General features: G+C 56.4%; 1 protein-coding gene across 1 annotated transcript; it reads right to left on the bottom strand.

Moving 5' to 3' along the window:
* Positions 1–7,742: 7,742 nt before the first annotated feature.
* On the bottom strand, positions 7,743–11,842 carry LOC119090682 (uncharacterized; the record flags this gene model as incomplete). Its single annotated transcript, XM_037213528.1, is given in 3 exon segments — positions 7,743–7,829; positions 11,013–11,085; positions 11,502–11,842. Coding segments are annotated over 3 exon segments (249 nt in total), but the record flags the coding sequence as incomplete, so codon positions are not given.
* Positions 11,843–12,527: the final 685 nt, after the last annotated feature.

Genomic DNA, 12,527 nt, shown 5'->3' with positions numbered 1-12,527 from the left:
ATCTGTACCATGGGATGACGTCCACTTGAATTTTCCAACAGACGTCTAGATCGCGTAGCGTCCAAAATATTGGGAGGCATCTGACGGCCTTTGGCCCAACGAAAACACTGAGCAGCATGTGCGCTTTGTTAAAATTGCCGCATCACCTCATTCCTTTGGCACTTTCTAGTTTGGCAGCCTTTCGTTATTTACGTTATAATCTATCTACAAAAGAAAACTTCGATATGCGATAAAAAGGAGCTTCGCATGGTGGCACCAGCGCCCACATGCCTAGGTTAACAGAAAAAACTTCGCGAAAGAGTTGCGAGGGAAAGGATAAGCATCTGCCCGAAAGGTTTCGGGGCTAGGACGCCCCGTAACGTGTCGTTGCGGAGCCACACCAATGGTTGGGTACGCTCTATCCCTTAAGAAGGCAGAGGACGCATTGTGCTGGTCATCTTGTGTGTACGCTCTAGAGATGCCAGTTAGATCGCAAATTTTAGAAATTCCAAAAATTTCCCCAATCTAATTTGGAAATCCGACGAACGGGGGCAAGCATCTTTGGAATTTTGGGGATGGCCGAACTATTACGTCGCGTTGGAACTACAGATGTCTTCATAAAAGCCAGCGATGCGCATTCCTTACCCACAGCCACATTCCTTCTTTTCGTTCGATTCTCATGAGGCCACGCAGCCACGCGGGTAATGACTGGGGTTTATTGGCTGTAGGTAGAATTTATTTGAATTGAAAGTGTCTGAACAACCCTGATTTTTGTTATACTTTTTCGGGCGGACGGCTGGTCCATCCTTGCACTTTGAATGGGACTTTCGACAAGAACTTCCAGAAAACGGCACCTCTGGTTCGTTCAGTGACAGCCGCGGCTATTCAGCCCGGCGAACTTCACGCGTGTGGGCCGGCTGGGAGGGTGACGGCCCGGGATGGGAGCGGCTGCTCCCGCGCGGCCTGCACAGCGGCGCCCTGAAGCTGGCGTCCGTCGAGCGGCCATGACGGATTCTGCCCGCCGTCAGGCCGCATCCAGCTGACGCCGTCCGGCGGCAGCGGGCTTGTCTAAACACGGCCAGCCCGGCGGGGGCCGACGCTCCTGGGCAAACACAAATACGGTGTTGAGTGAATTTCCGAGCCGCTAACCACCTGCTGAAGGTGGGCGGCCGGCTCGGGTGTCCGCCCGGCGCGGGAGGCCGAGCGGCCGCCGGCGGCGCCGGCCACGCTCGCCTGGGTCGGCGGCGCGTCGAGGCGCCCCCGGCCCGCTGGATGGTGGCAAGCTTTTTCACAGGAGCTGTCGTCGACTCCGCGGACGGACATCATTCACTCCGCGGGCTCTTCACACGTGCCATGAATGCGTGGCTCACGGACGAGAAAGGCAGCCGTTCTCGACGGAGCGACACGGTCAGCCTGAGCTATTTCTAGCGCGCTGTGGTCAGCGACGGCTCCCGCGCGGGAGGACTGCCTCGGAGGGCCGGTTTGTAGTGGCACGCGCGCTGAAGCTGCTGGCCGGCCGACATCCCGGCCTGCGCCAACAGTCGCTTACATCCACGAGCCATGGCCAGCTTGGTTGCGGCGCCTTGTCATACCGGCAGGAACCCATGTCGGAACTCCCCTTACAGTAGAAGTGTGACGTTCTTTTTTGTTCTCGCCGTTGTGATAAATTTCCTTTACACCAGAAGAGCAGCATTGCCGCGTAATGGCCTGGCAATACTCGGATTCAATATCTTTCATCCATTCATTGCACACTCTACAGCCGCACAACTTAACGGCTGTTAAGTGTACAGCCGTTAAGTTTGCGCGCGTGACATGAGACAGACGGTTGTCTCGCGGCCTTGGGCTGAGCCAGTGGACCGGCTCCGGCTGGCGCGGGCCGCAGTGGCCGGCGCCCCGAGCCGACGCCGCGCGGGGTCGCTGGACGCACGACCCCGGCATGACTCGACTCGGCGAGATCGTGCTCGCCACCTGTGTGGCCGCGGCACAGGCCCGCATACAGAGACGGGTCCGCATACAGATGCGTCGCTATGGATTTCACCTCTCTCCTCTCGCACGGCAGGTTCACAGTGCTTTAACAAGGAGCCGGCGGTCAGGTGCGGCACGCTTCCGCGCCCATCTGGCTTGTGTTCACGATGTTTTATTTGGCCTGTGGCTGCGCTTCCAACGGCTGTCATTTAAGCAGCAGGGCACCGACAATGCTAGGCATTGAATTGTGCAGCGAGGCAGGCACACGTATATGAAAACGAATTCATGCGGGACGTTCAAGCAACTATGAGGCATGATGACAACTGACAGAAATGGCTTTGCTATCACTTGCAGCTTTAAAAAACGCTATTTATTTTCTATGTTGGAAGCCTAGTAGGGTTTTTAAGTTGCATGACAATGACAAATAACATGCATATGGCAAATAAGCAATTAGCAGTTGTCGTCTCAAAAGCAACAATGTCTCGCTCGTCTACGTTCCAGGCTGGGTGGTTCTGATATTTTGTGGTTATGAGAACTGATCATCGGATGCCCTTTTACAGATATGGCCTTGGTGAGACTACCTGTACTTTTTCGGGGAGGGGGAGGGGTCCAGCGGCTGAACAGCACACCGCTCGCAGTCGACAAGGCAGCATGTCCATGCAGGAGCTACGTCCGATATCCCATTCCGTGCGACGCAAGAGGCCTCCGGAACGGCGGACTGAACTCTCCCGAATGACGCAGGAGCGGCCCGGGCCGGCGGACCAAGCTCTCCCGAACGACGCAGGAGCCGCCCGAGCCGGCGGACCGAGCTCTCCTGAACGACGCAGGAGCCACCCGGAACGGCGGACCAAGCTCTCCCGAACGGCGCAGGAGCCGCCCGAGCCGGCGGACCGAACTCTCCTGAACGGCGCAGCAGCCGCCCGAGCCGGCGGAACGAACTCTCCTCCGAACGACGCAGGAGCCGCCCGAGCCGGCGGACCGAGCTCTTCCGAACGGCGCAGGAGCCGCCCGAGTCGGCGCGCCTCAGGCGACTCTGCGACCAGCGCGTGGGCGCCCAGGCCCGCCCCGGCGCCAGCCGCCAGATATGGGCCGATATTTGCATCGGATCCATCACGTCTGGAGGCAGCACGGCCGGGAAGCTGGGCCTCTTCGGCCGCCCTAAACAGAAGCTTACGAAACGCCAGTCATCGATCAGGGGCCCCGGGCGCGGCGCGCGCCGCTCGTCCCGCGGACATCAGATAGTGGCTGCTCCAGCCGTCACGCGGTATCTGTCGAGCCTTCTCAGCTGTGATCGAATGTGACAGTCCGTGACATATTGTACATGTGAGAGATGTATTTTATGTTGTGTGCTTGTTCAACGCAAGCCGCGGCAAGAAAAAAACTTTTGGTGTGTCCGACTAGCATGGACGTAAAACATCTTGCACGGTGGCAAAACACGCAACTTCATACGACCCTTCTGAGCATACCACGTACTCGTAGTGATGGGCCAAGTATAGCCCTTTCCAGACGCATTTTATTTCTTGGCACGCTCGAGCCCAGAAGAAACACAACGTAAAATCAATTTCTACGTTTTCAAAGCACTGAGCACTCAAAGCATATAGAATACAGCACTCGCGTGATTCGACGCTATTCAGACCATGATTGGCCGTAAAGCCTTATGTTTATACGAAGCTGCTGACTGCCAGACGACTGCCAGTCTTTTTAACAACAAGGAATTTGCATACACATCTTAAATAGATAATGCATGCAATTGGCAATGCTGACAGGGACGTACGCAAATCGAGCAGGCCTTCCGACCCAGAGACGCTGCGACGCCCCAGGACCCATTTGTAACCCTCGGGATAGTCTTTGACTGTCGGATTTCCAATAAACCCGACACGGATTTGAAACTACCCGAACAGTTTACATGGACGATTGCAGTGAGTGTCCACTGCAGATGCGGTGGATTGAAGACCGCAGGCACGCCGGGTCCACGCGTGGTCACGATGTGTCCAAAGCAGGTCCCACCCAAGCAGAAGTCGCTCAAGATAGCTTTCGAAGTTCCCAACTGTTGAAAGGTGCCAAACGAAATGGTAACATACCATGAAAGTATATGACGGTATCGCCTCAACAGTAATCCAAACCCTCCTCTGAATAAAGCGTTAGGCGATTTCGTTTCTGGCGATGACCCGGTTTTTCCCGCAGCTAAGGCTTGCCTTCGCGTCAAGGGCGCACACCAGGGGAGGCCGGGGACTGCAACGCCATCTACCACACAGCACCGCCCCGGTGACCCTAGTGCTGCACAAGAACGGATCGCGCGCGGTCTCCCACGCCGCCGAGCGGAAGGGCCCAAGGGCGAGCCTCCCTCGATCGCTTAAGCCCGGCGGGGCGCTGCTTGGGGGGACCTCCCGCAATACCAAAGCCCTCCCGTATATCACGTGCTTTTAGCAGATGCCGCCGTACAACGTTCCCGCACGTGTCTGAGTAAATATCGCGCTCGTGGACGATGGCGTGCTGGAAGTCCCGGCGCCGTTCAATAAGCCTAAGCGTATCATACTAACTCAGGCGACGCCCTGAAACGTGCAGGCTGCAGCTCTAATAGGTTATACACGGATTACAGATGATAAAACGTCGGAGCGCGGGTGATGAATGCAAGATAGCCATCTCCGAAAGAGAGCCCGAGGCCGCATTGAGAATCACCTGTGCAGTGAAGCTTCCATCCTTTGCCGCAGTGCAGCTCGCCCACAGGCTCACTGAGCCGGCCGACCACGGGATGAACCGCGAACGGCTTAGGGGCCGGGCCTCTGCTGCTGGGAAATCGGCCGACTCCGGACGGGACACGGCTTAGATTCTAGACGATACTGAACTAAAGAAGGCCGGCCGAGGTCACGGAATGTGAGACACGCCGATTACCATTGAAAAATTCATGATAGCTTTTGCTTTCCACGTAGAAATAAACAGAAGAATGGCGAGATAGATGTGACATTTCGGCCACATGCCTTATCAAAACGAAACGAAACGATTCGTTTCGATAAAGGCACGTCGCCGAAACGTGAAATCTATCTCTCCATTCCCTTGCTTATTCTACAAGGAATGAGACTATAAATACTGTCTCATCTATTTGCAAAATGCCTCCTGGCAAATACACTAAACAACTGCAGGTAAGATTTTTGCATGTCATCAAAAGATTCCTGTTTTGGCAGCTCTGCCACACCCAAGTTTCGCAGCATGCTCCACTCCTGGTTGCATGACAGTTAGTTTGGTGCCCTTGGACGTCATTCATACCTTGATTGTCCCACAACAACACTCTGATAGCGCAAATAAATAGCATTTGATTCATGTCGTCTCTAACTGATTAAATTGCCTGACAACGCTATAATTCGATGTTTATGCCAGGCTCATTCATCCACACTCCATCATGGAGCTGCCAGTAACCTCCCATTGTAATTGGTGCGCAGGTGCCAACAGGTTATATCAACTACCTACCAGAGCATTAACTTCCATCTCTTCACACAATTACATCTGATGCATTCACACTCATTTTATATACCGACAGCTCTAAGAAATTCCTTCTTGAAGACCTGCTGTTTCTGCATCAATGACCTGTCGGCAAATGACGGCTATGCTAATATGCACATCAGAGAGATGCTTTTAATTTTTAAATGAATCCGCGCAAAGGAAGACGGAAACTCAAAATAGATAGACAAACCGTTGATCGGCATGTTTCCAATATCGTGAGGAAAACGTGACCCTAGTTTGGTACTCGACCATCCGCTCCCAGGCATACGCATCCACAACCGGAGTTAAGCTAGCGCGATGACTCTAGATAGCCGTACATGATATCAGGCGAGACCATGTCCCTACCTCTCCGCCTGTCCGCGAGCGTGACCGTTAAACCCGCCAGCAAACCGGAGCGCATGGCCAGACACCATCCAGCTGCACGCCCTGACACCCGATCCCATGCATCCCGTACGTGGTGCAACGTCAGGGCACGTGGCGCGTACCACGCTAGCTAAATCGACGAACAAGTCGATCTGATTATTGCCGTAGGGTCTATCACACAGCTTGCTCGTACAACGCTAAGTAATTGCCAAACGATTTCGAGCAATAGTCCCTTGGCGAAAGAGCAGCCATATGGCTGTTGCATGCTACGCAATTTTTGTGCGGCCTTCGGTCGCAGCAGTAATGAGGCCAGGAGAAACCCGAGCTGGCTCACTGACAAGAGCTCAGTGCGGCCTGCCTCTCGGGACGTTACCAGCGCGGCCTGCCTCTCGAGACGTTACCAGCGCGGCCTGCCTCTCGGGACAGCACCGAGTTCCGACCGACCCATCCGGCCTCGCCCGGACGGGGGAGGGGCGTGGGGAGGAGCCTGTCGCTCGAGTCCGTTGTGTTTGTGAGCTGGCTCCCCTGACAAGCGACCCCGTTCGGCTGGTGCCCCCGCACCGCCAGCGGATCGCAGCCAGCGACAGCAGGCGGCGCCAGGTCCAGGGTGCATGGTCACCTCGCGGCGGGCAGGACGGGGCCTAAGAACAGGGCAGGAGAGGGGTGGAGGCGTGTCGAATGAGCGCCGACAGTGGACGAGCTGACGGAGAGAGAGGGGAGGCGAGGAAGAGAGGGGGGAAGAGAGAGAGATAGGGGGGAGAGAGAGAGAGAGATAAAGAGGAGAGAAGAGAGAAGAGAGAGAGAGAGAGAGAGAGAGAGAGAGAGAGAGAGAGAGAGAGAGAGAGAGAGAGAAGAGAGAGGAGAGAGAAGAGAGAGAGAGAGAGGAAAGAGAAGGAAGAGAGAGAGAGAGAGAGAGAGAGAGAGCAGATAGAGAGAGAGAGAGAGAGAGAGAGAGAGAGAGAGAGACAGAGACAGAGACAGAGACCAGAGACAGAGACAGAGACAGAGGACAGAGACAGAGACAGAGACGAGACAGAGACAGAGACAGAGACAGAGACAGAGACAGAGACAGGACAGAGACAGAGACAGAGACAGAGACAGAGACAGAGACAGAGACAGAGACAGAGACAGAGACAGAGACAGAGACAGAGACAGAGACAGAGACAGAGACAGAGACAGAGACAGAGACAGAGACAAGCCAGAGACAGAGACAGAGACCAGAGACAGAGACAGAGACAGAGACAGAGACAGAGACAGAGACAGAGACAGAGACAGAGACAGAGACAGAGACAGAGACAGAGACAGATACAGAAGACAGAGACAGAGACAGAGACAGAGACAGAGACAGTAGACAGAGACAGAGACAGACCGAGACAGAGACAGAGACAGAGACAGAGAAGAGACAGAGACAGAGACAGAGAAGAGACAGAGACAGAGACAGAGACAGAGCAGAGACAAGAGACAGAGACAGAGACATAGACAGAGACCAGAGACAGAGACCGAGACAGAGACAGAGACAGAGACAGAGACAGAGACAGAGACAGAGACAGAGACTAGAGACAGAGACGAGACAGAGACCGAGACAGAGAGTGACAGAGACAGAGACAGAGACCAGAGACAGAGACAGAGACATAGACAGAGACAGAGACAGAGACGAGACGAGACAGAGACGAGACAGAGACAGAGACAGAGACAGAGACAGAGACAGAGACAGAGACAGAGACAGAGACAGGAAGAGAGAGAGAGAGAGAGAGAGAGAGAAGAGAGAGAGAGAGAGAGAGAGAGAGGAGAGAGAGAGAGAGAGAGAGAGAGAGAGAGAGAGAGAGGAGAGATGGAAGATAGAGAGAGAGAGAGAGAGAGAGAGAGAGAGAGAGGAAGAGAGAGAGAGAGAGGAGAGAAGAGAGGAGAGGAGAGAGAGAGGAGAGAGACGAACTCACCTTTGCCTCGACGGTGGCCAGCTGGGAGATGCTGGGTTTCTGCTGGTCCGACTTGGTCGAGTTGGCTCCGTTCAGCGACAGCGTGCTCTGGAACACGGCCGGCGGCGGGTTAGTGTCGCCTGCGCGTGCGAGGAGCCGGTCTGGGTCCCAGCGGGCGGCGAGGTGATCCGACGCGCACCACCTCATCCGTCCGACGCCACACAAAACAGCCATTGTTTTCGGAGAGAATATGAGCGATGACGAGTCCGACCCAGCTACCGCATGGCGAGATGGAGCACGGGCCCGCTGTGGCGGAGATATAGAGCACGGGCCCGCTGTGGCGGTGATACCGAGCACGGGCTTGCTATGGTGGTGATACCAAGCACAGACCCGCTATGGCAGAGATATAGAGCACGGGCCCGCTGTGGCGGAGATATTGAACACGGGCCTGCTGTGGCAGAGATCTAGAGCACGGGCCCGCTGTGGCGGAGATATTGAACACGGGCCTGCTGTGGCAGTGATACCGAGCACGGGCCAGCTATGGCGGTGAGACCGAGCCCGGGCCCGCTGTGGCAGAGATACCGAGCACGGGCCCGCTATGACAGAGATACAGAGCACGGGCCAGCTATGGCGGTGGGACCGAGCACGGGCCCGCTATGACAGAGATACAGAGCACGGGCCAGCTATGGCGGTGGGACCGAGCCCGGGCCCGCTACGGCGGAGATACCGAGCGTGTGGCTCGCTGTAGCCGCGAGGGACGATGTACACGGTCATCGGACGTGCCTGCAGACGGCGTTACAGAGATTCGCTACAAATGGCACCGTCCCCTACGATGGTATCCAACTCAAACATTGCCGCAACGCTATATAAAGTTCTAGACATTACCATCTCCTGCGACACAAATGCACCATGCAGCATGTAACGAGCATACCTATAACTCGAGATGAGCGGACCCCGGAGCTCAGGGCTCACCCCCTCGCCCCCCCCCCCCGTCCCCTAGAGCGGCACGCCCTCTGGATCGACTGGTGCCGCCAGTGGCCTCAGGCCACAGCGGGCCGGCGCGGCACAGGTCTGCCACCGTCGCGTCGGCGCGCGAGGCCCGGCCCTGCGCCTGCTGCTGGAGGCCCCGTTAGCCCAGTACAGGCGTCACCCTTCAAGGGGTGTGACGGCGCCAAATCCGGGACACAAGTGACAGAGATTAATGCCCCGGCCGGTCATCCGGCTGAAGGATAATGGAGAGGCGCAGGCTCGTTTCATGCCGCTGCCTCAGCACTATGGCTTGTGGCTGGCTCTCCGCAGGGAGGATTTATTGGACACCCAGCAAAGGACGTCATTCCCGAGCATTGTAAAAAAGCGATAAAGCATAACATATATATATATATATATATATATATATATATATATATATATATATATATATATATATATATATATATATATATATATCTATATCTATATATAAATAATATATATATATATATATATATATATATATATATATATATCTATATATATATATATATATGTGTGTGTGTGTGTGTGTGTGTGTGTGTGTGGTGTGTGTGTGTGTGTGTGTGTGTGTGTGTGTGTGTGTGTGTGTGTGTGGTGCGTGCGGCGTGCGTGCGTGCGTGCGTGCGTGCGTGCGTGCGTGCGTGCGTGCGTGCGTGCGTGCGTGCGTGCGTGCGTGCGTGCGTGCGTGTGCTGTGTGTGTGTGTGTGTGTGTGTGTGTGTGTGTGTGTGTGTGTGTGTGTGTGTGTGTGTGTGTGTGTGTGTGTGTGTGTGTGTGTGTGTGCGCGCGCGTATATGTGTATATAGTTTGAAAATGAAAGCTTAACTACCAGTGCCGGCATAAGCGATTGCCGATCCCTACGGTCTCCCAAGCTTGTGACACCTGTTAGGCACCAGATGCCCCGAAATCATCAATCTTACGACTGAATTTGATCGACACCACCACCAGTAATCTGCATATTGCTTACGAAACACAAGATCAGAATAATCCATAGAGCATCATTAGCCGATCCTGGCGATGATGCCGGAAAAGCGAAAGGCCGCCGCCGGCTGAATCCAGATCATTAGCCCTGGGCGGCTCCGTTTCGGGGCCTCAAACTCACCACACAGTAAATCACAATTCATTTCTTGCTAGGCTATCTATCTACAGACCGAAGCGTTTGGTCAAAAAGACAATTTGTTTACATCTCGCGTCCGCACGACAGCGCCAGTCCACGGCAGGCGGGATGAACGCAAACGCCTGGCGGACCCGGCACCGTCAGCCGACTGCGCCGGATTCTTTCATGTCTGCCGCCAGAGCGAGCTGGTGCCGAACCTTAATGAACTGATGGAGAAGCCAATTGTCCCTACTTGATGACCATGTTATTATCAATTTCATATTTCCCTCGCAGCCGGGATGGCTTTGAGGTCGGTGGTTCAATCGAACAGATTAAGAAGACATGATCACCGTTTGCCTGGATAACGGTCTGTCGGCTGCACTGGTGGGTTCCCACTATCTTGACAGATCCATCAACGTTGCAATACTAGTTAACGCTGCGTCAAAGAGGCGAGCAATTGAGACACGTCTTACGACATACCCCTCAGTAACTTGCCACAATGCAGCATGCAATTACAAAGTGAAATGCAATACAATGACAGCGTTTCGTTGGTGTCTGTGAGGACATCAAGGGCACAATTTTTTAGCCCACGGGGCGAACAAATGCCCGGCGACCGTCAAATTGTAGTGCTCTTCAACGCAACGTCAATACTGGGGACTAAAATAAAACCTGCGCGAAGCACGGAGGGGGTCAGGGTTCCGCAGAATTTTGATCAATGGATATGTGCAAAAATCATTTAGGGCGAGTGAAAATCACGTACAAAAGCGGTATGCCGACCGTCGGGCCCGTGTCGGAGGCCGGTTCGTCCAGAAGTCTCAGCAGCCGCTCGGCGCCTGCACCCAGTTGACCCCCCGAGTGAAACGCGGGGAACTCGGCGACACCGTTCGAGCGTCACCCTGCGCCCCGCAGCGCGCGCTGACCGTGTGACGTGTGACTCATCCGTGTGACGCGTGACTTATCCGTGTGACGTGTGACTCACTCTCCCACGAGCTGCGTCACCCCCCCCCCCGCTCTGACGTCACGGTGCCGGTCCGCCGGCTGCTGTCCGTCATCAGCTGACTCACGGCAGCAGCTGGCGGCTGACCCAGCCGAGCGTGGAATCGCCGGGCGCGCCGCCGGACGCGCCACCGGCTCCACCGCGGCCCACCCGCCGGCGGCGAGGGAGGGGCTGACGGGCCCCACTCACCATGGAGACGGACCGGTGCCCGACGACGGCCTCCTCGTCGGCGGACATGGCGGCGGCCGAGTTTTTCTTGGACCTGCGCGGGCAGACAGAGTGAGCTTCGCGGCGGGACTGGTGGCCGCGCGCCGCCCCCGCTACAGGGCGTCACACGCTGGATCGTGACACGGAGCGCACACTCCAGTGCAACCCGTGAGAGTGGAACAACCGCAGCCGCCGACTGGACAAGCTTAACAGGAGATGGTGGTCGGACACCATGCACAGTTTGTTTCTTCATGTGATGCTTGCAGCGAACTGTAATCGATTGTTTTGACGAAATGCATATGCGTAACACACGAGCCCACTGGCGTGGGAGGACGTGCTAAGTGTGCAGAGACATGTCAAGGCGGGTCTACTACCTGGCAACACGACGATTTCATGGTACCTATCCAAACAAGATGCATTGATGGCACAATCCAGACTGCTGTCGCCTTCGACGTCAGACTCATCTCTCACCTGACATTCTTCTTATAACGTCGTAAGCTGATTTCGCTGAAGCGGGTCGGCGACTCGCTCCGGTTGCGCCCTCTGATGGCGGCAAACATGGTGCTGATGAGATACTGAGTCCGTTGAAGGACTCAACTCAGAGGTCGGGGTGCTGGTGGTGGCGCGGTTTCGGCGTCCAGAGCCTTCACAGGGGCCGTTCCGTCTACACGGCTCTGTCCTGCTCCCAGCCAGGCGTGACAGCACCCAGTCTTGCTGGAGCTGTCCGAGCGGACAGCCGTCGCAGGCTCGGCGACGCTGCTGGCGCTACTGCCGGGGTGTGACCCGGCGCTCGTGTCCGGCGGCGTCTGCGGCTGACCCGTCGCTCCGTGTCAGCGGCAGCGCGGCGCGTGGCGCGCCGTCCGCGGGCTCCGCTCCGCGCCGGTGGCCGCCGCCGCGCCGTCCCGCGGCGTGCGGGCCCCGACACTCGCCGGTGCGCGGAGCCCGGTCCCTGACACCGGCCGGCGGCAGGACTGCAGGCTCAGCCGACCGTGGCGGTGGCGCGCCTGGCCGCCGCCGGGCGACGGTCCTCGCAGCCGGAGACGCGGCCGCCTCGCCAGCCGGGCCGGGGTCACGCTGGGGGCACAAACAGCGCCATTAGCACGACGCGGGCTCGCCGCATACAATGACGCGGCGAAGACGAACGTGGCGCGGCGCTAATGCGTCGGGGCGGGAGAAGCTTTCCCAGGCGACCCTCCGCCCGCGAGAGAAGGGCAATTTGCCCAGAGACCCCGCCACTTCCAGAAATTGGCGGAGGGTTGGACCAGAGAACCGTCAGCCCGGGGCACCGGCCCGCATCATCCCCTGAAGTTGACGTAGTTGTCTGCCCTCGGCCGGGCTACGCGGCTGGCTGGCTACAGTAAACGCCCGTAATAAAAAACGCACGCTGTCCGGCACGTGACCGTCAGTGCGATCAAAGGAACGGGGCCCGTGACATGAAACCACGGGGCCCGTGACACCAAACAAATACCACAGAAGTAATGAAATGTGACCGTCCAG

This window comes from Pollicipes pollicipes, unplaced genomic scaffold, assembly GCF_011947565.3.
Source record: "Pollicipes pollicipes isolate AB1234 unplaced genomic scaffold, Ppol_2.1 Scaffold_3087;HRSCAF=3621_pilon_pilon_pilon, whole genome shotgun sequence".
Taxonomy (NCBI): domain Eukaryota; kingdom Metazoa; phylum Arthropoda; class Thecostraca; order Pollicipedomorpha; family Pollicipedidae; genus Pollicipes; species Pollicipes pollicipes.
This window is presented reverse-complemented; position numbering and strand designations above follow the sequence as displayed.